Source organism: Toxotes jaculatrix, chromosome 23 (genome assembly GCF_017976425.1).
Source record: "Toxotes jaculatrix isolate fToxJac2 chromosome 23, fToxJac2.pri, whole genome shotgun sequence".
NCBI classification, from domain to species: Eukaryota; Metazoa; Chordata; class Actinopteri; family Toxotidae; genus Toxotes; species Toxotes jaculatrix.
Window position 1 is genome coordinate 1,625,542 of NC_054416.1, and position 24,321 is coordinate 1,649,862.

General features: G+C 42.0%; 3 protein-coding genes across 3 annotated transcripts; 1 reads left to right on the top strand and 2 right to left on the bottom strand.

Annotated features, from left to right (window-relative positions):
- Nucleotides 1-26: 26 nt before the first annotated feature.
- Nucleotides 27-5,130, bottom strand: LOC121177458 (mucin-2-like). The gene is made up of 4 exons (XM_041031788.1): nucleotides 1,975-5,130; nucleotides 963-1,877; nucleotides 741-820; nucleotides 27-453 (listed from the first exon to the last, which is right to left on the bottom strand). Exons 1-4 carry the CDS (start codon nucleotides 5,039-5,041, stop codon nucleotides 385-387), a joined length of 4,131 nt encoding a protein of 1,376 aa, XP_040887722.1. The 5' UTR covers nucleotides 5,042-5,130; the 3' UTR covers nucleotides 27-384.
- A 1,914-nt stretch (nucleotides 5,131-7,044) lies between these two features.
- On the bottom strand, nucleotides 7,045-8,918 carry LOC121177460. Its single transcript, XM_041031789.1, has 6 exons — nucleotides 8,805-8,918; nucleotides 8,406-8,596; nucleotides 8,113-8,253; nucleotides 7,664-7,802; nucleotides 7,363-7,540; nucleotides 7,045-7,190 (listed from the first exon to the last, which is right to left on the bottom strand). The coding sequence occupies exons 1-6, from the start codon at nucleotides 8,916-8,918 to the stop codon at nucleotides 7,045-7,047; spliced, it is 909 nt and encodes a 302-aa protein (XP_040887723.1).
- A 1,421-nt stretch (nucleotides 8,919-10,339) lies between these two features.
- LOC121177204 (type I phosphatidylinositol 4,5-bisphosphate 4-phosphatase-A-like) lies at nucleotides 10,340-16,325 on the top strand. Its single transcript, XM_041031432.1, has 7 exons — nucleotides 10,340-10,623; nucleotides 12,520-12,701; nucleotides 13,238-13,344; nucleotides 13,622-13,733; nucleotides 14,024-14,076; nucleotides 14,168-14,258; nucleotides 14,482-16,325. Exons 1-7 carry the CDS (start codon nucleotides 10,521-10,523, stop codon nucleotides 14,623-14,625), a joined length of 792 nt encoding a protein of 263 aa, XP_040887366.1. The 5' UTR covers nucleotides 10,340-10,520; the 3' UTR covers nucleotides 14,626-16,325.
- The last annotated feature ends 7,996 nt before the right edge of the window (nucleotides 16,326-24,321 follow it).

Consider the following 24,321-nt stretch of genomic DNA (forward strand, 5'->3'; position numbering starts at 1 on the left):
ACAATCATACTGTCACAAGGCTTCACACATGGGAGCTGTCCATTTCTACCACAGGCTTTAACAGTTCTAGTGTTTGAGGACCGGCCTCAAGAAGGACAGAAAGACAGACTCTGGCTTTAAGCTGAAAGACGCTGATTTAGTTAACAAAAACACTCACATACCAGCTTCTCTGTCCTTCGGGCCTGGTGTCGACAGCGACAGCAAGTGATTGCACTTTAACCCAAGTGGAAAATTTTAAAATTCATTAGAGCTAAAAAAGAAAAAAAAAAACATTTTAAATACTCTTTCACTGCACCAGATAATTTGATGCAGCTTCCTTCGCCAACAGGGCTCAACACATTTTCACAATAAAGCACCAGGGGTCGCTGTGGTTGTAACTTCCAGTTACACTCTTCTTACGAGGCGGAGAGTGGAGCCTGCTGGCAGCCCATTTCGCACCAGTGCATCTTTAAGCTGGAGAAAGAAACAAATAGTGGTCCTGAGATATAATCACAGTTTATCTGAGATATGATGTGTATGAAAAGGCAGAACTTATAGAGACAGACAGTGATTATTATTATGTTATATTATGTTATAGTACTTCTGAATGGTTACATACATGTATTCCTAGACTTGTTTATTCACATATTTATCACAAATTTCAGCTCCACCAATATATATTTAAATGTACACCTAACCTGAGCAGGTGCGGAGATCAGTTCTCTGTTATCTCTGACAACATTAGATGAGGAGAGACTAACCTGTTGTATGACGGTGTTCTTGATGTCTTCCTCAGACAGTGGAGATGAAGAGGAGATCCTGACTCTCAGGCCTATGACAACTAGAAGCACAGTGACTCAACATTACAATGCAGTCCATAAGTGTACTGAAGCTGAATAACAATACAGACTCTCTTTTCAGAAAACTCAGTGCTGTCACGTTCTATTAACATAATGTAAAACATCTCTATTTGTCATACTCACTTTGATCTGAGATTGCAGATGTTGGGGGAGCTGTGTCTTCAGGTGTAGTAACTGGTGGTGGAATTGCTGTTGTTGTGGGTGTAGCTGTTGAAGGAACGGTAGTTGTACTTGACGGGATGGTAGTAGTTCTCTGTGTGGTTGTTGTCAGTGTAGTGGTGGTGATAACTGACGGGGATGTAGTTTCGCTGATTGCTGTTGTAGTTTGTGGTGTAGTCGTTGAAGGAGCAGTGGTTGTACTTGGTGTTGTACTTGTGGTGGTAGTTAGTGAAGTAGTCGAAGAGGTGATGGCAGTTGTATTCTGTGTGGTTGCTGTTGGTGTAGAAGTTGTAACAATTGATGATGATGTATTTTGTGTAGTAGTTAGACTAAAAGTTGTTGTTTGTGGTATAGATGTCGTTGTAGCTTGTGCTGTTGTTGTAGTTGGTTCAGCGGTTGTTGTGGTGATGGTTGTTAGAGTTAATGTGGTGATGACTGTTGTGTTTAGTGGGGTAGTTGTTGTGGACGGAGTAGTGGTTGTGGATGGAGTAGTTGTAGCTTGTGCTGTTGTAGTTGGTTCAGCGCTTGTTGTGGTGATGGTTGTTGTGGTTAGTGGGGTAGTTGTCATGGATGGGGAAGTGGTTGTAGTTTGTGTGATTGTTGTAGTATTTGTATCAGTGGTTGTTGTGGCTAGTGGCATAGTTGGTGTGGATGGAGGGGTGGTTGTAGTTTCCATTGTTGTTGTAGCTGGTGTAGTAACAATTGTTGTGTTTAGTGGAGTAGTTGTTGTGGATGAAGTAGTGGTTGTAGATTGTTCTGTTATTGTAGTTGGTGTACTGATGGTTGTTGGTGGAATAGTTGTGGATGGAGGAGTGGTTGTAATTTTCATCGTTGTTGTAGCAGCTGTAGGTGTTGTAGTTGGTGCTGTTGTTGTTGGGTCTGTAAACAGAAGTGAAAATAAAATACTGATCACACATGAACTTCATGATTCCAGGATCAGTAACGGAATTTAAACCATTACAACGGCTCTACTCACCAGGTCCAACAGTCACAATGAAGCATCGAAGCTCTGTTGTATTGGTTAGTGGCATAGTTGTGAATGGAAGAGACGTTATAGTTTGCATGGTTGTTGTACTTTGTATGGGTGCTGTGGGTGGTGTAGTGATGGTTGTTGTGTTTAGTGGGGTAGTTGCTGTGGATGGAGGAAAGGTTGTAGTTTGTGTGGTTGTTGTAGTCGGTGTTGTGGTTATAGTTTGTGTGGTTGTTGTAGCAGGTGTAGTGATGGTTGTAGATTGTGTCACTGTTGCAGTTGGTGTAGTGATGGATGTTGTAGTCAGTGGGGTAGCTGTTGTGGAGGGGGAAGTGGTTATAGTTTGTGTGGTTGTGTCACCTGGTGTAGTGGTTGTAATTGGTGTAGTAATGGTAGTTGTAATTAGTGGGATTGTTGTTATGGATGAAGGAGTGGTTGTAGATTGTGTCGTAGTTGGCGTAGTGATGGTTGTGGTTAGTGGGGAAGTTGGTGTGGATGGAGAGGTGGTTGTAATTTGCATTGTTGTTGTAGTTGGTGTAGTAACAATTGTGTTTAGTGGAGTAGTTGTTGTGGATGGAGTAGTGGTTGTAGTTTGTGTGGTTGGTGTAGTAGGTGTATCAATGGTTGTTGTGGCTAGTGGCATAGTTGGTGTGGATGGAGGGGTGGTTGTAGTTTGCATTGTTGCTGTAGGTGGTGTAGTAACAATTGTTGTGTTTAGTGGAGTAGTTGTTGTGGATGGAGTAGTGGTTGTAGATTGTGTCGTTGTCATAGCTGGTGTAGTGGTTGTAAATGGTGGAGTGGTTAGGGGAGCAGTTGTTACAGATGAAGGAGTGGTTGTAGTTAGCATGGTGGTTGTAGTCAGTGTTGTGGTTATAGTTTGTGTGGTTGTTGTAGCAGGTGTAGTGATGGTTGTAGATTGTGTTGCTGTTGCAGCTGGAGTAGTGATGGATGTAGTCAGTGGGGTAGCTGTTGTGGATGGGGAAGTGGTTGTAGTTTGTGTGGCTGTTGTGGATGGAGTAGTGGTTGCAATTGGTGTAGTAATGGTAGTTGTAGTTAGTGGGGTTGTTGTTATGGATGAAGGAGTGGCTGTAGATTGTGTCATTGTAGTTGGTGTAGTGATGGTTGTGGTTAGTGGGGAAGTAGTTGTTGAAGCTGGTATAGTGGTTGTAGATTGTGTTGTTGTAGTTGGTGTAGTGATGGATGTTGTGGTTAGTTGGGAGGTTATTGTGGAAGGAGTTGTGGCTGTAGTTTGTGTGGTTGTTGTAGTTGGTATAGCGATGGTTGTTGTGGCTAGTGGCAGAGCTGGTGTGGATGGAGAGGTGCTTGTAGTTTGCATTGTTGTTGTAGGTGGTGTAGTAACAATTGTTGTGGATGGAGTAGTAGTTGTAGATTGTGTGGTTGTAGTTGGTATAGTGGTTATAGATTGTGTTGTAGCTGGTGTAGTGGTTGTAGTTGGTGTAGTGGTTAGGGGGGCAGTTGTTATGGTTGAAGGAGTGGTTGCAGTTAGCATGGTTGTTGTAGTCAATGTTGTGGTTATAGTTTGTGTGGTTGTAGCTGGTGTATCGATGGTTGTTGTGGTTATTGGGTTAGTTGTGGATGGAGTAGTGGTTGTAGATTGTGTCACTGTTGCAGTTGGTGTAGTGATGGTTGTTGTAGTCAGTGGGGTAGCTGTTGTGGAGGGGGAAGTGGTTGTAGTTTGTGTGGTTTCTGTGGTTATTGGGGTAGTTGTTGTGGATGAAGGAGTGGCCGTAGTTTGCATGGTTGTTGTAACTGGTGTAGTGATTGTGGTTGTAGTTACTGGGGTTGTTGTTATGGATGGAGGAGTGGTTGTAGCTTGTGTGGTGGGTGTAGTGCTGGTTGTTGTGCTTTGTTGGGTGGTTGTTGTGGTTAGTGTTGTGGTTATCGTTTGTGTGCTTGTTGTAGCTGGTGTGTTGATGGTTGTTGTGATTATTGGGGTAGTTGTGGATGGAGTAGTGGTTGTAGACTGTGTTGCTGTTGCAGTTGGTGTAGTGATGGTTGTTGTAGTCAGTGGGGTAGCTGTTGTGTATGGGGAAGTGGTTGTAGTTTGTGTGGTTGTTGTTGCTGATGTAGTGGTTGTAATTGGTGTAGTGATGGTGGTTGTAGTGAGTGGGGTTGTTGTTATGGATGAAGGAGTGGTTGTAGATTGTGTCATTGTTGTAGTTGGCGTTGTGATGGTTGTGGTTAGTGGGGAAGTTGTTGTGGATGGAGTTGTGGCTGTAGTTTGTGTGGTTGTTGTAGTTGGTGTAATGCTGGTTGTTGTGGTTAGTGGGGAAGTTGTTGTGGCTGTAGTTTGTGTGGTTGTTGTAGTTGGTGTAGCGATGGTTGTTATGTCTAGTGGCATAGTTGGTGTGGATGGAGAGGTGGCTGTAGTTTGCATTGTTGTTGTAATTGGTGTAGTAACAATTGTGTTTAGTGGAGTAGTTGTTGTGGATCGAGTAGTGGTTGTAGATAGTGTGGTTGCTGTAGTGCTGGTTGTTGTGGTTAGTGGGGTAGTTGTCATGGATGGGGAAGTGGTTGTAGTTTGTGTGGTTTCCGTAGTAGGTGTATCAATGGTTGTTGTGGCTAGTGGCATAGTTGTCATGGATGGAAGGGTGGTTGTAGTTTCCGTTGTTGTTGTAGGTGATGTAGTAACAGTTGTGTTTAGTGGAGTAGTTGTTGTGGATGGAATAGTGGTTGTAGATTGTGTCGTTGTCATAGCTGGTGTAGTGATGGTTGTTGTGCTTTGTTGGGTGGTTGTTGTGGATGGGAAAGTGACTGAAGATTGTGTGGTTGTTGCAGTTGGTGTAGCGATGGTTGTTATGTCTAGTGGCATAGTTGGTGTGGATGGAGAGGTGGTTGTAGTTTGCATTGTTGTTGTGGTTGGTGTAGTAACAATTGTGTTTAGTGGAGTAGTTGTTGTGGATGGAGTAGTGGTTGTAGATAGTGTGGTTGCTGTAGTGCTGGTTGTTGTGGTTAGTGGGGTAGTTGTCATGGATGGGGAAGTGGTTGTAGTTTGTGTGGTTGGTGTAGTAGGTGTATTAATGGTTGTTGTGGCTAGTGGCATAGTTGTCATGGATGGAGGGGTGGTTGTAGTTTCCGTTGTTGTTGTAGGTGATGTAGTAACAGTCGTTGTGTTTAGTGGCGTAGTTGTTGTGGATGGAATAGTGGTTGTAGATTGTGTCGTTGTCATAGCTGGTGTAGTGATGGTTGTTGTGGATGGGAAAGTGGCTGAAGATTGTGTGGTTGTTGCAGTTGGTGTAATGCTGGATGTTGTAGTTAGTGGGGTAGATGTTGTGTATGGAGAAGTGGTTGTAGTTTGTGTGGTTGGTGTAGTAATGATTGTTGTGTTTAGTGGAGTAGTTGCTGTGGATGGAGTAGTGGTTGTAGTTTGTGTGGTTGGTGTAGTAATGATTGTTGTGTTTAGTGGAGTAGTTGTTGTAGATAGAGTAGTGGTCATATTTTCCATGGCGTTTGTAGTCATTGTTGTGTCTGTAAACAGAAGTGAAAATAAAAGACTGATCACCCATAAACTTTGTCCTGGAAATCAGAAACGGTCTCTGAACAAACAGCGGCTCTACTCACCAGGTCCAACAGCCACAATGAAGCACTGAAGCTCTGTTGTTGCAGTTAGTGGCATAGTTGTGAATGGAAGAGTGGGTATAGTTTGCATGGTTGTCGTATTTTGTATGGGTGTTGTAGTTGGTATAGTGATGGTTGTTGTGCTTAGTGGGGTAGTTGTGGATGGAGGAGTGGTTGTAGCCTGTGTGGTTGTTGTAGTTGGTGTAATGGTTGTAGTTTGTGTTGTTGTTGTTGTTGGGTCTTTAAACAGAAATAAAAAATAAAAGTAAACTTCATTATCCCAGCATCAGAAATGGAATTTAAAATATTTAAAATACAAGAAGGGGCTCAACTCACCGGGTCCAACAGTGACAACGACGCAGCGAAGCTCTGAGTGATACTTCTCTAAACTCTGTGAATTACTGTGAATGAAACAATACAGTAGCTTAATTATTAGGTCATGTTACAAAGGATTTTTAGATTTCTTAAGATTGTCTTTTTGTTTAATAATCTCACACACAAATGTACACACACATACAGATTTACAACAAGCATGTATATGTACAGGCTAAATAAGGTGTTATTTCCTTAGGTCTGCTTTTAATGATAATACCTTGTTGTATGCATTAAAGACTTGACACCTGTGTCACAAGAAACAGAGCTAATAGTTTTAGGTATTTCCACAGTTTTTCTGTTTTGATGAGGTATTATTCAAGGGACAAGAGACTGACTTGAAAACTGCCTGGACGACAAAGCAGACGGGATGGCTCTCTCCATCTTCGCTTTGAGACGGCGTCCATCGCAGTACGTACTGTCCTGCTGCCACTGTTGTCTGCTGTATGTTGTACGGCCCACTGAACAGCAGCTCAGAGATCCTTTAACAAATTTAAAGGACTTTAAAAGAAGTTAAAGAAGCATATCCAGAGCTTCCCCACCCATACATGGAGCAAAGCTGTTTTTTCCTTGATGGCATGATTAGAAATATTTGGCAGCTTGAGTGCATCTGACTCACCTTTCTTTTTCATTTTGCTTCCATCCTTGTTGGCATAGAACTGTTGTCAGTCAAATAGGCTTTTTTTTTTTTGGCTTTAAGCAGTATCACTGTCTAAGCTTATTAAACTAATTCCAAAACAACAAGGTACAAGATCAGCAGACACTGACACACAATGTTTCGTAGGAAGTTTTCCATGTTTTCTTTTGGCTTTAGATCCATACTGCTGTTTATATTTACTACTACAACTACTGTCTCTGTAACCTGACAGCACTACACAGCTGGATCTGTTACTCCTGTTGCATGCTTGTCAAACCTGTCTCATGCATCAGTATTGGAGTTTCACAACACAACAGACCAGATTCCTTGTGCACCTGAAAACCTTGGCAAATGAAAGCATCATGTGTATGTGACTGACATGTTAATGTGGACAAGTGATTCTTGTATAACTTGAGATGGTTCTGCAGGACGCCAATAACCTGTAGCATTTTAACATCTAAATTCTTTTACATTTGTTTTCCTTTGACTCACGCAGAGATGTTTGCCTGTGCACTGATGCTGATTTCCAGGGTCTGACTGACTGGGGTGTACAGCTGAGCTCTGTTGGCCGGGGTTGGAGGCAGGAACCTGGGCAAATAGAGCCCCTCTGTGCAGGATGGCACAGCAGGATCCACTGGAACAACAGAGAAGCAGACTTAGACAGCATTCTTAGGAGTGTACAGCCATGCTGGCAGCTCTGTGAGGCTGTACAATATGAAATACAACTAAGTTTGATGGGAGTGTCATTTGTTTAGCTCTTCATACCCCAAAGCATTGGACCAATTTAAAAAACGATGAAATCTTACCCCGTAAAACAAACTGGACAGGTATTTTGCTGATAGCGTCGTTCATAGTTACTATGGTCTGCACCCCGCCAGTCTGAGTCAGGCTGATAGTCTGCCTGGGAAAGTCCTCCATCACCAGCTGGACTGCGTATGGACCTTCATCACTGGTATTAGTGGGGCTGAATGACAGAGTACAGGTCTGCAAAAGGATAAATCAGAAACGCTGTCATCTTCGAGCGTCAGCGTCTCTTCCAACAGTGTCTAACTAGTTCAACTAAACACATCACCTATATGAGAGTTACTGTGGACTTTGGCCACTCACTGATGACAGGTTGAGAACAGACGCTGGTGTGCAGGGGTTACACTCTGACTCTGATGTTTTTCCATATCTGCATTTAACCTCGTCTCCGTCAGGGTCAAAGGCCAACAGGGTGAAATTTCTCTGACAGTTTGAAGGAACTCTGAGAGAGAAAGATAAAATAAGGATGGTGCAGTGGTGCATACATTTATAGGACAAAATCAAAAACAGTCTTGTTTTAAACTTTTTAAACTTGAACCCATACTTTAACACAATTTCAGTGGATTTCGTTTAGGAATCTGCTCACCAAACTTTTTCTTTCCTCGGTGATGGTGACATTTGTTTACAGTCATTGCCTTACATAAGTCACTATGCTAATAGTTATATAAAAAATGATTTTAAAAAATTTGACACATGTAAATCCTTTTACATACATGCACAAAGGCAAAATCACAAACAGTGAGGAGGCTTACCGCACAGCTGGCAGGATGGTGGTCTGGGGCGATGTGTTGGCTTTGCCGGTGTCAGACCGGTTCCTCAGTTCAACCAGAGTCACAGCTTTCCATAACGTGATGCCATTTCTGATGTTATTTATCCAGTTACCACCTTCCAACCTTCAGTTGAAGTTCATGTGAAAGTCAGTTTTTACTGTGCTGCACAGAACCTGGGTTTACTCTGTAGGTATGTATGTGCAAATACCTCAGATACCAATTTTTAAGTTCTGGAAATAACAGAACTTTTTTTTGTTATGTCATGGTGCACTCACACTAGCTGAAAAGACGCATTGCTGGGAACCTGGCGAGTCATGATTCCCTCTCTCTGACACCACTCTCCACTGCTTTCTTCATCCACCGTGTTTAGTGTCAAAGCACTCTGAGTCCCACAGTCCCCGCTGGGGCAATCCCATGTGTCCTCGTCTATGCACGAGTGGAAGTTCAGCTTATAGCGAAGAACCACCTATAGTATGACAGTAAAGATGTGTCAAAAAAAAACCCAAAAACAAACACTATCACAGAAATACTGCTACTGCCTTTTAATTTCTGCTGTTATTCCTTCCATAACAGTTTGGATTTGTTAAGAAAATCTATCAAAAGCTGTTTTACTTAAGCACTGTCAAATCTTCAAATAAGGTAAATACATTGTTTTAGAGAGAAACTTCACATACCGTGACAGATCCATCTGTGCTAATGTTTTTTGGGTAGTAGGTCATCACCGTGCCATAAAAATGAGCTGCCTCGGAGCAGCAGACCAGCAGCAGCAGCAGCAGAGAGCGTGACATAGTGAATATGTTAGTCTCTCTTCACAAAGACAGTAAAATAAAACCAACACCAACGCATGTATTTTGAACGACAGCCTCTCTTTCACCCTCCCTACTTTCTCTGTCCCACACGGAAGATTAATACGTTTGAAATTATCCAGTGAACCAGGAAACATTCTGGCATGAGGAAATGTATTGTGTCGTGGTTATAAGATGATAAATCATGAAGTGCAGGGAATGCTCTTATCCAGTTATGAGTAGAGCAGAACTGATACTGGTTTGTAAACAAGGTAGAAATCAACAGGTAGAAAACTGGCAGCATTCACCAGTTTTCTTGTACATAGATTTTTTGGTGCATACAAACGACATGATACAGGTACTGGATTCACTCTCAAACTTGATCTCATCGCAATGACACATCAGTTTTTTCATAGAGATTGTTCCTTGACAATGAATGAGGAAGCATTTGTTGTCTTTAAAGGGTAAGCACCTGGGTGTAAACAACTCTGGAAGATTATCAGGGTGTTGATAACTTAATATTACCACTCAGTGATCACAAGCTGAAAAGTAGAATTACGACATTCTTCTAACAACATTGGGAGGTTCCCTTCTTTGACACAGAGCTGTAATCCAAGCAAATTACATTACTTTTTAAAAAAAAGGAAACTCTCTTCCATTCTCTCCCTCCCTCATTTACACCACATGCTTCTCTAATTCTTTGTGATGCATTTAAAATAAAAAATAAAAACTTTCAAATATAAAAATGAATACCTTACTTTGCTTTGTGTTCTTTTAAAGCTGTTTACGCATTTAACATTACGTTACTGTAATGTAAAATTCCATGAGAACCTCTTTATTCAATTACTGTATGTATGTTTCATTATCTGCTTTTAAAAGTCCAGTATCATGTAGTTCAAGGCCAAAGTCACACATTTCAGAGGCTGAATGAAAGTAGGATTAGATTTCTTATTCTTAAAAAGAGAGTGAAAACCAAACTACAGTGAAAGTACATAAAAAATATATAATTTACAATTTGATAGTCATAAGTGTGTGAAACTATGCACAAATTTACTAATCCTGGGTTTCATCTGACAAGTCTGCAGGAAATATTACATTCATAAAAAACAGACAATGAATAAAGTAATGAATATTTTAAAATTATAAAATTTCTTTTGCAGAAACGTCTGGATTTTTTTTTTTTTTTTATGACGCCCCTCGATACTCTCGTGGATTCACCTCTTCGGTCGAGCCAAAGGCTCAAAGGTACTAAAACACCCCGCAAAGGGCGCTTTATATAAGTATTTGAACGCGGCCCGGACTGTCAAACTGTCAAACGACCATATTGAACCCGCCCATCCTCACCGAGCTCGTTCATTGGTCGAACGCGCTGTCAATCACAGGCCCCCCGACTCGGACCACGGTCATGTGACAGATGTTTTTGTTGTCTCGCTTCCGCCTTCGGTGTTTCTCCCCGTGTCATGTGGACGTCAAATTGACGGGCTTCGGGGTTTCACATCTGCTCAGCGACTCTTCCAGAAATCTCTGCGGGGGGTCTGAGGACTCCCCATCGCTGCGAAGACTCTTCCTGAGGGCGTTTCGAGAGGCCGAGGGCCGGTGGGAGCGATGGCGGACGGGGAACGGTCGCCGCTGCTGTCCGAGCAGCACGACGGTACCAACGGCTTCTCTCCCGGGGGCGGCTCGCATGGATATCCGTCAAAACCACAAAGTATGTCCGCTGTCTGGTTTGCCCCCTCAGCCGCCGCGATGCGGACACATTTACAGGCTTTTGAACAGCAACACTGACCGTTTTAATTTGTGTTTAGGTTTGAGGATGTCAGCCTGTAAACAAATGTTAGCTGGCGCTAGTTTCAGTTTGCGAGCTAGCGAACTAGCGGTCTGGCTAACGTTAGCTGTAAATAGTAGAATTAATAGACACACTTGGCACACGTTTTGTTTATGGGATGATTTAGCAAATACCAAAGTAGGAAATTAATGCTTTTCAGTTAGTTTAACTGATACTGAGACTGTTTGGTGCTTTGCTTTGTGCAATCAAATGATTTGAAAGTGAATTAGCCCTTTTGGAGGCAGAAAACCAGTAAAAAACTCTAAAATATTCTCTGGTTAAAACTACTCAAATTAGGACATTTGGTGCTTTTGATGATGACATATTTGGGTTTGGTCACACAGGGTTTTTGAAGTTCTTACCTTGGACTGTGGGAAGTTGTGACGACCACTCCTTCACTATTTTTTTGACATTTAATATAGTAAACACTGTAGATTTCTCAAAAAAAGGTTAGATGAATCAACAAAGATGATAACTGCTAGTCGCAGCCCAACATGAGATAATAAATCCAATCCAACAATTTTCATTATTGGAAAGTCATAGTCGTCATTTTTCAGGCAAAACATGAAGCTCCCTCTGAGTCTGGTTCTTTCAAATATGAAGATCTTCAGGTTTGGTTATTTTTTCAATTTCCTATCATTATAAATGAAATCTTGCAAATTGAAGAAAGTAAGATATCTGAGTACGTCATGTTGGCATTTTATAGAATAAAAGATTCAGTTCATCAAAAAGAAATAATAATGATAATTAAAATTGATCGATTGATATAATTAGCCCTGGTTTAAGCCCATTATTCAGTCCACCATTGTATCCAGACTTGCCAAAGGCTATGTTTCACTGGTCTTCATTTCTTTTTAATCTTGTACTATCTTTTCCTTCTCTTCCTGTCTTTCTTTGTCATTTCCTCCTAACTGTGAACTTTAAAATTCAGTTTCACACTCAGTCCTTCCTCTTTGCTCTCTTGCGTTACACTTGATAAATGTTGGCCTTTGGTTGTGTCACTCCCTGATAACGTTCTGCAGACTGATATATTTGCTGACTAATAAATGACACAGCGTAAATAAGCATAGGCATCGTAGGTTGATTAGTTAATGTTTTATTGGTTGGTAGTTGTTCCAGCAGGGTTAGAGAATGGAGGGTGGGAGTCAGTTTTCCGGACAAATCACTCTATCAGAATTTATTGCTGCTGTAAAATGTACCTTCTGTTTGTTTACTCACTGTGTGTCTTGATAGGCTTTTAAGTAGTAGCCCGTACACAGTCCAGACAGGGCGTGTTATCAACATCTTTTTTGTTTTTTTGTTGTTTTGTTGGCACAGAGTGTCAAAAACTGTCAGGTACAGAAAACCTTTATCAAATGTGCGGTTGGACACCAGGGTTTGTCACAGGAAGTTGTCAAGATAAGAGTGTAAACCACCCATATCCTGACACTTCCTGTTTTGGGATCACTTTAGAAGATAAGAGCTTAAACAACAGTCACACTCATCGACGTGTGTGTCATGTGCTGTGTGAAGTAGCTGTGTTATTTTGTTTCATTGCATGTTTGTCATGTAATATAATTGGCAACTATTTTGGTAATTGCTAAACACATTTTCAGGTAAAATTGCCCCCAAAAAATTCTGTTTTCTTTCAAATATGAAAATTGTTTTATGTTGTTGTAAATTGAGTATCAGTGGATTTTGGACTGTTGTTTTTCCTCGTCTTGACATTATTTGCGCAGCAGTCAACCCTTTTTTTTCTCAGTAACTAAACTGTTTCCTCCTGGTTGTTCCTCTCTCCAGGTTTAGCGCCGTTCCCCAGCTTGGTGGCGCAGGGTGACCCTCCACCCCCGTACTCACCACAGGGCAGCCCGGACAGCAGCAGCGCTCCGGTCATCAGCTGTCGGGTCTGTCAGAGCTCCATATCCGTGGAGGGCAAGATGCACCAGCACGTGGTGAAGTGCGGCATCTGCAACGAAGCTACGGTGAGTCGAACAGATCCAGACACTTACCAGATGAGTCTTTTTCAGGGTCGTGTCACGGGATGTTCGACTTTTCCCTCTTGCAGTTTTCTGACAAGTTTGCACAAACATAAAATGGTGAAAGTTGACACCATCTGAACTTTTTGTCACCCTGTGCACCTTCTCTTTTTATTTATCTTTTCAAGTTGAGATATGAGCATTAAATAACTGCCCTACGCATATTTAACCCAGCATGAAGATTGGAGATTAGTCAGTTTTTTATTAGAAATGTTCGCTCAGATCATAGCGGAGAATGACTGGATTCAGAAACCATAGACTCATCATGAGCAGCGTCTCGTGTTTCCTCTCTCAGGAAGTCTTTCCATCGTCTCGTCTGAGAAGATTTGCAGTTTCTGCTGATGAGCTCAAAACTGAACCACTGAGTTTTATTTAGGAAGCAGAGGGTTGGGAAACTCCGGACACTGAAACTGAAAATGTGTTGTGTTTTTGTTTTCTTACTCCCTTGTTCCTTGTGTCTCCAACCCCCCCCTCGTCAATAGCCGATAAAGAACGCTCCTGTGGGGAAGAAGTACGTCCGCTGTCCATGCAACTGTCTGCTGATCTGCAAAGTCACGTCGCAGAGGATCGCCTGTCCAAGACCGTACTGGTGAGACAGAGAAACAGTGAGGGATTATTTTTCACCCATCTCAGCCTTGGCTTGCAACCACACCATCTGTGCAGGAGAAGCCATTCAAGCAGCAGACACCCAGCAATTAAAAAAATAAAAATACAGACTGTGCTAAGGAACTGCTGCTGTTTTAACATCAGTGGACTTGTACAGCTTTAGTGGTTGATGTGGAAGTGCTTAGGGTCGAATGTAAACTCCACCGACTTTCAGGTGTTTAAACTCAGCGCTTTTTTTTTCTCCATTGTTTTTCTGCCAGTAAACGCATCATTAACCTGGGACCAGTTCACATTGGGAGGGACAGTCCTGAACAGCAGCATCAGCCCGTCGGCATCAGGGTCATCTGCGGACACTGCTCTAATACATTCCTGGTAGGACACACACACACACACACACACACACACAAATGACATACATTTAAACTGACAGTGCAGATTTCGCTTCTTTATTGTTGTGCTTTTAATGTCTTAGTCATCTACAGTTGTGGTCTAACAGATTTATTTCCGATGTATTTCATTAGATTCAGATAGAAACTGGTGTACACTCACGCACACACACACACACACACACACACACACACACACACACACACACACACACACACACACACACACACACACACACACACTCACACTGACCTTTCATGTCCTCTCTCTCGTAGTGGACAGAGTTTTCAGACCGGACTTTGGCTCGATGTCCACATTGCCGAAAAGTGTGAGTGAGATAAACCTCTTCCAGTTTTGGCCTTTTTGGCGAAACAAGTTTTGTTTTGACTCTAAACTATTTTTCTGATTTTGATTTCCAGCTCTTCTATTGGTCGGCGGTACCCCAGGAGGAGGAGCCTGCTGTGTTTCCTGCTGTTTATAGTCCTTGCCGCCTCCACTGCAGGACTTTTGGTGTGTATCTGTCTGTGTGTGTGTGTGTGTGTGTGTGTGTGTGTGTTGGTTGAACAAATTGTGGTTTTGATTTGCTTTAAACATTTCAGGCTTTTTCTTTCTTTATAAGATACTAAACTGTGTGTGTGTCTCTGTGTGTGTGTGTGTGTGTGTGTGTGTGTGTGTGCGTGTGCGTGTGTGCGTGCGTGCGTGTGTGTGCGCGTGTGTGTCTCTGTGTGTTCAGGTCGGTACATGGAAACCTGCCCAGCAGTCCAAAGGGATCTACGTGTCGTGGGTGCTGCTGATCCTGCTCGCTCTGTTCGCCATGGCAAGGACCATCTACTGGAGGTGTCTGAAAATCAGCGACCCCATATCCAACATCACGTAGACAGAGAGAGAGAGAGAGAGAGAGAGAGAGAGAGGGAAAGAAGGAAGGAAGGAAGGTGAGATGGCTGGAAGGAGAGGAAGAGGAAAGCAGTAGGTGATAGGAACTGTTGTTGCTGTGGCGAGAAGCAAATGTCAGATTTGACTGGGAAAACAGTGAGGCTAAAATCATGTAGAGGAAGAGAGGAAGGGAGGGATGGAGGGAGCAACAGATATAGAGAGGGGTGAAGAAAAGAGAAAAGATGTATTTAACATATTACAAATACTCATTCATGTCATGTTCTTATAAAAATGGAGTGTAGATGGAGAGGAGAGATAAATGGACAGTCTGGGTGAAAGAGAGCAGTTTTCTTCTAATGTAGTTTCAAAGCCTGATGCTGCTGTGTTTTTCCTGGAGCTGCCAGGAGCCGTCGGTTTCCCACTAATACAAATAAAATTGGAACTTTTTGGACTTTTTGTGCCCCCAGACCATAAAGATTCAGTATTTTCTCCATGTGAAAGCCCCTGAGTGAAATGACACTAAGACCAGAATGGGATGTGAAAACTAACATCCAGTAATGAAATTATACAGATGAACTGTTTTATTGATCGATCCCGGCTTAATGCAGATATCATACCAGATCGTTCCAGAATAGGCAAACAGTAACAGAAATCCTAATCAAACTGAGCGTGTTAGAGGGAAGAAATAACATGAGATTATTTTTTAAATTTTATTTTTAAAAATGAAATTCAGTCCAAACTTTCTCTTTACTCCGTCACTGTTGTTTATTGTTGTTGTTTTGCCCTGGCAGCAGTTTTTTACTTTCTGCGGAGCATCAGTGAGCAGGAGGATGAGTGGATAAATGTACCATCCATCCACCACATGAACCGAGCACCAAGTACTAAAAATATCTCAATAACCACATAAGGTCAAAGTGCACATATCGTTTGATATACTCAGTCTGTGAGGAACCACGAATGCTTTTAGTTTTGGGGCATTGTTCATTTCAACATGTGACTCACACAGGAAGAGTTTTAAAAAGACAACAAGCAGAGACAAACAGATCAAACTGGTTAAAAGTATCATACATACATAACAGACAGAGGAAGCTTAAAGATGAATTGTCATGAACAGGCAGCATAAATCTTTTTTTTAGCGTCCGTCTAGCAGCACGTCAGCGCTCAGATCATCTTACACAGGGGATTTGGTGGAATTTGATTTGCTGATTTTTATTTAGTTTCATCATGTGTTTACTGAAAACGTCGTGGGTTGACGAAATGATGGCGTTTAGTGAAAATCATCCGAAGGGAACTCTTTTTAATGAAACCCCCAAAGTGCAGCTTTTCCTGTTTGACTCGCTGATTTAAATCACTTGAAGCACACGCGGGGAACGATTTATTTATTTATCCTCTTTCTTTTTAATTGCAGTGCATCTTGTCTGAATCAAACTAAACTCAGCTGACACACTAGTAAAACCTGTTGGTGTCTCTTTCTCTGTTGAAGTGTAAATATATTCAGTGGATGTTGATTATTTTGGACTGTAAAGATTTATCAGGGCTGTTGCTTCTCCCTTGTTGCTGATTAATGTAAATACCCACTGACTGTGAAATATGTTGCACTACATTGTACTGATGTACTACTGTATGTTTCTGTCAATGTTATCCCGGTGGATGGATTATTTTTTTTGTATATTGTGGAACAAAGTAAAACTTAATAACAAGGTCCTCTGACTCAAACATGTCTCCTGTTTTCAGTCATTACATGCGTGAACGGTTGAAATGAATTTGTTATTAAACATTACTGAACATTTCGTGCTCAGGACACACAATCTAAAACACTCGAGACCCCCCAGGATTAGATTATGGCCCCTGTTGGCCCCTGACACGTAAAACCTGGACGCCCTGCAGACGCCCTGTGAAACATTCTGAAGATGTTAAATCTACTTACAGCTGAGAACCACAAGAGGGCATCAGTCAGTCAGTGCTGAGGAGACAGTGCAGGTGATCAGCTTTATGGAGCTAATCTAAGACTTTTGGTCCAACAAAACTTTTTTTCTGTTGCAGACTCAGATATCTCCATCCACATCCACTTCATAATTCTGCTGAGTTTGGTCAGTTAGTCGATTCTCATGAAACACGTTTTCCTCTTTTTGACACAAATTCAAGAAATTTGGCAAAATAAAGAAAATAAAAGTTAAGTTTCTGTGAATATTCAGATGTTTTTCGATAAGATCAATACAACCACTGCTGAAGAGAGTGAAACAGAAATGATGCAGTTAAAATAGAACCAGTCAAACCTGACGCGGTGAAATTTCGGGTATTAATGTGAGGAAAAGTTTCCTCATTGCTCCACACATCTGTTGTTTTCATCTGCTGCTGTTTTCAGTCTCATTAGCGAAGCAGAACCTTTGACTGATGTTTCCATCGCACTGTCTCTTTTTGATTTTAAGCTGAGAAACGTCCCTCAAGTATTTTTAATGCTCAAATTAAGAACAGGTGGCCAGAAACCCGCCTATAGACGTTATCCTATTTCCCCCCTCTCTTGCCCTCAAGACTCTCTGGTTTGCCTCTCTGTCCTTCCTTCTCTCTCTCTCTCTCTCTCTCTCTCTCTCTCTCTCTCTCTCTCTCTCTCTGCCCCTGTCTCTCTCCGTCTCCCTCTCCCTCTCCAGCTGCTGCCTCAGAGGGACGGGTGTAGAGCAGTGCAGCGTTCCTCCTTTCAGTCTCTCGTGGCTCAAATCCCGCTGACCCAGTATTGGCTTAAGCCCTCAGAAATCCAAAGCGCTCGAGTTCAGGACCACCTGCGTTCTGGGACCCCTGAAATTCTGGAATATGCGAATACTTTGTGTTTTTGGAGCAAGGACGAGTTTTCCGTTTCTTTCTTTTTTGTTTTTGTTTTGTTTTTCACTTTAATATTAAAATTGGTTGGAACTGATCTATTGTAAACATCTTGTGAAGTCGGATCAGTTGCCTTAGTTTTCTGTGGGGGGATCAGCCACCTCTGACATTCTTTTTCTGGAAATAGTTTTGGCTAAAAGAAAATTACACATTTTTCTTTGTCCAGATGAAAATAATTCCAAGAAAACAGCAAGAAAAATGTCGTCTTTTTCACTTTTTACTTCTTAATTTTGGGGTTTACCTTTAAATTTGGAATTGTTCTGCTTCTGGAGCAAAAAATCAGATCAACTCCAAAGAAGACGTGTGTGTGTGCATGTGTATGATTAAAGACATTAAGAAAGTGTGTGCTGTATATATGCCTGTGTGTGTTTTTGGCCATGCTGGAGGAAAAGAAGGCCCAGAGTTCTCTGCAGCAAAGCTCAGTGGACACAGGCCACCCAGAGGTGTCGAAGACCAGCAGCAGAACCTGTAACTCGGCTGCAGGTAAAACCACCAACCGCATCTCAAAGAGCGCCATCGACCCTGCACGACGGTGAGGACAAATATCTGTGTTCTTTCTGTTTGCTGCTCTCTGTGGCTTTGTTTTCTTCATGTCTTTACACGCGAGTGAAGCAGGAGGTACATGAAGATTTAAGACACAGGATGGAAGGAGAGCTTTTCTTTTCTTTTAGTAGCTAAAATGATTTCGTACAAATGTGATAGAAGTTAGAACAGGCTGAAAACGTCTGTCTAAGCCATGTAAAATCGATAAATGTTGTCTTCTATCCACAGTGACTCCAAAGCAGCTACATTCTTGCACGGCCACGTGTGCATATGGAGCAATTAGCAAGCGTGAAAGAGTCCTCTGGTATTAACCCTGGCTAGCCCTGCTGACCCCATAGCTAAAACAGGAAGACGAATGTATGTGAGAGTGTTGTGTCTGTATATGTGAGCGTCTCATCTGTCTAAATCCACGGCTTTAAAGGTTTTCTTCAGCTATGCGTATCATACATACTGTCCAGGCACAAAGTACCACTGTACAGAATGTGATGGAATCTGGTGATAGCTGTGCCATTTAAACCAGTTTCACACCACAACAAAGTACTTCAGGTGTATTTGATCCAAACTAAGCACAGAAAAGTAACCAAAGCACGAGATGAAGGATCTGTAATAACCAGCTGTTCGTAATGAAAAGCTACTCAGGACAGAATTTAATCAGAACACTTCATATTTGGCTGCATCTTTTTCCCAGAACTGCACTTTGCTGCTCTGTTGTTCGGTCTGTTCCTGAGAGTCCGGACGGGACTCGAGGTGTTCGGACCGGAATCCGAAATTTGTTCAGTTGTTTTGAAGAAAGTCAAAACCGCAGTGAGCAAATTTAAAATCCTGTGACATCTTAATTGTCACCGCGGCAGCTGTTGTTGGTTTGACCTTTACTCCTCAGTGTCTCCAGAGGTCAAGTCTCATCTTTCACCTTCAGCTTCACTCTTGTCCTTTGCATCTTGTGCTTTCATATTCATTTCTGCTGAGTTCACTTGGTTTTGGTGTAAATCACCACTTTTCTTCACCATGAGATTCATTCATCTATTCATCCATCCATTCATTCATTCACTCCCCTTTGCAGCAGTTCCTGCACATAGTCATTCATTTATCCTTATTTTTTTTTAAATAAACAAACCAGGAAACTCATCCATTCATACATTTCTTCATTCAGTCCTGTAATCAGCCATTCATTCACCTGCCATGAAAGCTGGAGAGGAATAGTTTTCCTCAGACAGCTAAGACACTGGGGAGGTGTTTATTACCGTGGGTGTGTTTGTGTGATAGTGCCATGCCTTGAGGCCATTATGGGCCTTGGCTGAGCTCTGATGGGAGGATTGTATGAAGGGAAGTGAACACAAGAAGACTCCCCACGGTGTGTGAGTGCTCGCATGAGTTAAAGAGATGGAGACAGGACAAGGGACAGGATTTAAGCAATAAACTGAGACAGTAAAGAAAGTGGACAGGAGAAAAAAGGACGTGTGTGTGTGTGTGTGTGACAAAGATGTTTTTTTATGTAAGGTGTGAAATAGCTTCGATCTGAAGCAAGGCTTTGCTCTGAGCGCTCTGTTGCTGTGGATTTAGACAGCTAGATTTAGGAGTGTTTATGTATGTGTGTGTGTGTGTGTGTGTGTGTGTGTGTGTGTGTGTGTGTGTGTGTGTGTGTGTGTGTGTTTGTGTGTGTGTGTGTGTGAAAAGTACATTTGATTTACCTCCGTGTCCTGCTTGCCTGTATTTTCAGGTTTTATCACAGCTCTGTCATCTGATGCTTGTATAACAGTTTATATAAAGCCTGATTTACAGTCTCACACACACACACACACACACACAGGAAACACTGTGGAAACCAAAAACACACTGACCTTGCACTGTAACATCGTCGTCCCATTCACACACACATTTAGCTTTACACACGCAGCATATGACCAAAGACCTCGTAAATTTTTGAGAGGGTTTTGGTCTTTGGAACGCGACGGCTGTGATGGTCACTGCGTCTGTGTTAGAAAGAGGGAACAGGTGGATTTTAAAGTGCAGCTGCTGCTTTTCTCTTCTTTTTACTAAGTTCAGACTCGTGTTCCTCAGCATCCTGTTCTCTCACTGTGCTCGCCGCCACCTGCTGGCCACTGCAGGTAATAATGCTGCTATGTCAGCAAAGTGCTAATGAGGAAAATCTCTTTATTCTGTTGAAATGTGGACGTTGTCGTCTCATGATATAGTTTGAGAACAGAAACTAAAACATCGATAATAAGCATGAGGTTCTGTGTGTAGAGTTTTGGACATAAAGTCTCCTCGGTGCAGACTGGTCGACTGTTAGCTTCGAGCTGAGCGATCTCCCGATGATGAGTCACTTTGTGTTGGACTCCATTAGTTCATCCACTTGTGAAGAGTTTCTGGGTCAACCAACGAGTCCAGCCTCAGAATCGTGTTATTAACTGTGATCACTGTGGACGGGACGTCTTAGTTCACAGCTCAGAGTCTCTGACGAGACTTTTAAATTGTGTGTGTCCATCTGAAGTTTATTTGCTCAGGTTCAAATAAAAAAGACACAGGAAGAATAGTAAAGAATAGAATAGTAAAGCTGGCAGAGGCCCTTTAACTTTATTTTTACTTTATCTTTTCAGTATCTTTTAAAAGACAAATCTTCAGGTGTCCTCTCTGTCTTCTCTCGCTTCCTTTGACTCAGTTTATATATCTATATATATATTTAGTCTCCTAAAATAGCAGAAGTCTTGAAGCTAGCTCATCATATCAGTGTCGCTGATACAGAATGATGCATGCCACCATGGTGATGAAAACTCTCCTTGGCCGTAAATGAAGCTTAGGTGTGATGATGATGTAACTCGAACCAGAGGCGCGCACACATTTTCACGCCGTGCTACATGATGCAGAGTGTCACTATCATTTTCCGCTGTCCGTCTCATACGAGTCCCCTCTGAGGTCAGGGAGAAAATATTTCTTAAGATTTTACGCAGCAGGCGTGTGCACAGACTGGAACTGAAACATCCGTAAAATGATGATACGTTGGTGCCACAAATTTCTTTAACAATACTTTATTTCATCTCTGTATTCACAATCCAAGGATAAACAAACTATTATAACTGTGTGTGTGTGTGTGTGTGTGTGTTATTGACAAACACACAGACACACATACTGATGTCCAGACACTGCGGTGAGTGATGGCAGCTCTCTGTTTGAGCCAGTGGTGATTTATATTCATCAGCTTTAATTAGACCCTCTGCTAACTGCTCCTCAGAGGACGGCGGCGGCTCTTGCAGTATCTGGACACACAAACACAGGAACACACACACATACGCAGCAGATACGGACTCGTCTTTTTGCATCTTGAGTTTATAGAACAAGTTAAAATCAAACAAAAGACATCAAAAGAACGAGAATAACGTAGACTGGAAGAGGAGAGAAAAAACCCTAACACGGCAAATTCATAACTTCTATCTTTGTGTGCAGATTATGTAAAAATGAAGAACATCAAAGTTTATAAAGCAGAAGTTAAGGAAGATGTAATTTAAATCCCTCATCCTCCGCCCTCCACCATCTCTGCAGAGAGATTTATGATCCTGACATGTGTAGCAGCAGGGTTTGCCCGGTGTGGGTTACCGTGTCCACTCCCTGTCCCCGCCGCCTGATGATTTAAACCCATGTGTCCGACGCTGGGCGTGTCGCCGAGGACACAGGGACCCCCAGGAGTCTCTGAGGTAACCGCACACCCACGTCACATCACGTGGGAACTGTCAGTCATAACAGGCTGGGTGAGAGGGTTGGCAGCGAAAAGGGCTGATAATTAAGGTTTTCACCCTCCTGTGACCAGTGGTGGAATGTAAACTAAGTATACTTTGCCCAGTACTGTGCTTAAGTACAGTGGACTAACCAGTACAACCCACTCTCACTGTGGTGTGTTGGGTAGGCATCATGATGGGAGGGTAAAACATTCCTCAGTAATCTTCCCTGCCCAGATTTTAAGTTTGGCCAAGTCGAGGAAATAAGAGCTGTGTTTTTTCTGGAAAGATCCCCGGGTTGAAGACAGATACTAATTTGAGATTTCACATTCCTTGTCAATCTTGGCGGCGGTCGCCGTCCGTCGTCACTGATCTGGGGTCAGGTTACCTCCGGTCTGAACTGTTGGGATCATTAGAGAAAATGTGACCTGGTTGTTTGGGGCGTGGGAGGTAGATGCTGCAGATTCATGTGGGGGCACAGATTAATGAGTTAGTGAGTGTGTTGTAATGCATGTTATAATGATCCCAGTTTATGGTGAACGGCTGTCCTGGACAGACTGTCTGTCTGAATATCAAACTCCATATGGTTTAAAAGCTAAATTATAAACTGCAACGAAACAGACTAAATAAAGTATAAAAATAAAACATCTGAAACAATGAGAGCAGTATTGGACTGTTTAAGTAATGGAACTACAGTGCAACACTGAGAGAGACTGGGCTTTCCTTGGACTTGAAGTAATATGAGTTGGACTTGGAGACAAGAAATATTAGACTTGACTTTGGCTCGTAGTTAAATATCTTGACAACACTGGTGGCGTATAAAATAATCCTAATGATGGAAATTCAAGGTGGTCAAAGATCACTGGAGATTATGGTGGAAAACTCTGGGTGTGTGTGTGTCTGTGTTCAATTAAGTCAAATTAACACACAAAACCAGTTTGTCATTTTTATGTCTAAATGTGTCCACGTCTCCACACATGGCAGACGCCTGTCTGTGTGTGTGTGTGTGTGAGGTGACCACCGTGAGGCCAGGCCTCTGTCAGGGTAGCGATGACAGCCGAAAATAAAACCGAACTTCTCTTGGCCTATCGTCCCCTCACAGACACACACACACAAACACACACTCCTACATACACACAAGTGAACACACACTAGCAGAGTGCTGCCAGTCAGCTGTTGTGTCGTGGTCAGGTGTTAAGCCCTGTGGTTCGGGGGAGGGGATAAAGAGGATATATTAGTAATTTGCTGCAATACCCAACAGAGAACGATCCTTTAATGAAAATATTCATCATCACCTTTTGATAAACTGTTGATTCAACAGTCTGTAAAGTCAATAGCCATTCATTATCAAAGACTTTCAGCTTCATATACTGGCTCTGAGTATATCATGCATCTGGTTGTGACTCACTAAATCCAGCTGGGGAATCCGGAAGAGTTTTTGACCGTGATTGGCTGGCGTTGTCGGTGGCTGTTCTGCCGCCACACTTAGCAACAAGGCGAACTTGGCAACTTTCGGGGGCATGCGACTCTTAAGCTCAACAAAATCCTCACTGATTCATGTTTTTATTTGCAGGAAGAGGGTTTATCACCTTCTTTCTAGGGCTTATGTAACTCCATCTAATAAAAATTCAGTTGTAAACCAGACTAAATTTGAACTGATGGGAAGTTAACGCTTAATTAAAAGTATCAAAGACATTAGTTTATATTTATGGTTATGAATCTTTTGGTGACTGCTGTCTGGAGACCATAGTTGACCTGAGATGTTATTTATAAACTACTAATATAGCATCATATCATTTATTTTAATTTCTCAAGCAAAACTTAACATTTAAACCAGTACCATAGTTCTGTAAACACAGAGAAACTCTCTTTGTTTGGAGAAAGATGCCATCTGATTGACTTAACTAGCAGCTATAATCTATATTTTCATGATAACAACGTATGAAATGGCAATGTGAAAACAATGTGACTATGTGAAAGGGTTTTTTTCATAGTGATGAACCTACAGACTAATATCACCTGGATCTACATCTGCCTCCATGTGGTTCAAAGGTCAGCAGCAAAGTCAGTTCAAGTTCAAATTTATAGTTCATTATAAGAAAATACCTTTCGTTTTAGTTTTTTCATGCTTATGGTGATAAATGGCAAAAAGACTACAGGGGGCTATAGGGGCTTTTAAAAACTACTGGAGCTGGGTGAAGCACATTAACTGGATTTCTGTGAGAACAGCGCCGCTGTGTGGCAGAGCAATGACAAGTGGACAAGAACATACACAACAGTGATAAGGTTAAGGATGAAAGCATGACTGCAACAGCAGTGACAGAAAAAAGGAAAAGCCATTCACCTTTATTTCTACTCAAACCTACAAACTTAAGAATAAAAACAATTTAGCAAACTCCTTTTTCATAGTATATCTGAAGCAGTATAATTAACAGTAGAGAAGCTTCAGTGTATTGTGTGCATCTGAGTGTTTGATAGGATGTTACACCACTTTTTTAGGGCCCGAGCACCGAGTGGTGCGAAGGCCCTATTGTTTTTGTAATGTTTATTATTATTATTAGGGCCCGAGCACC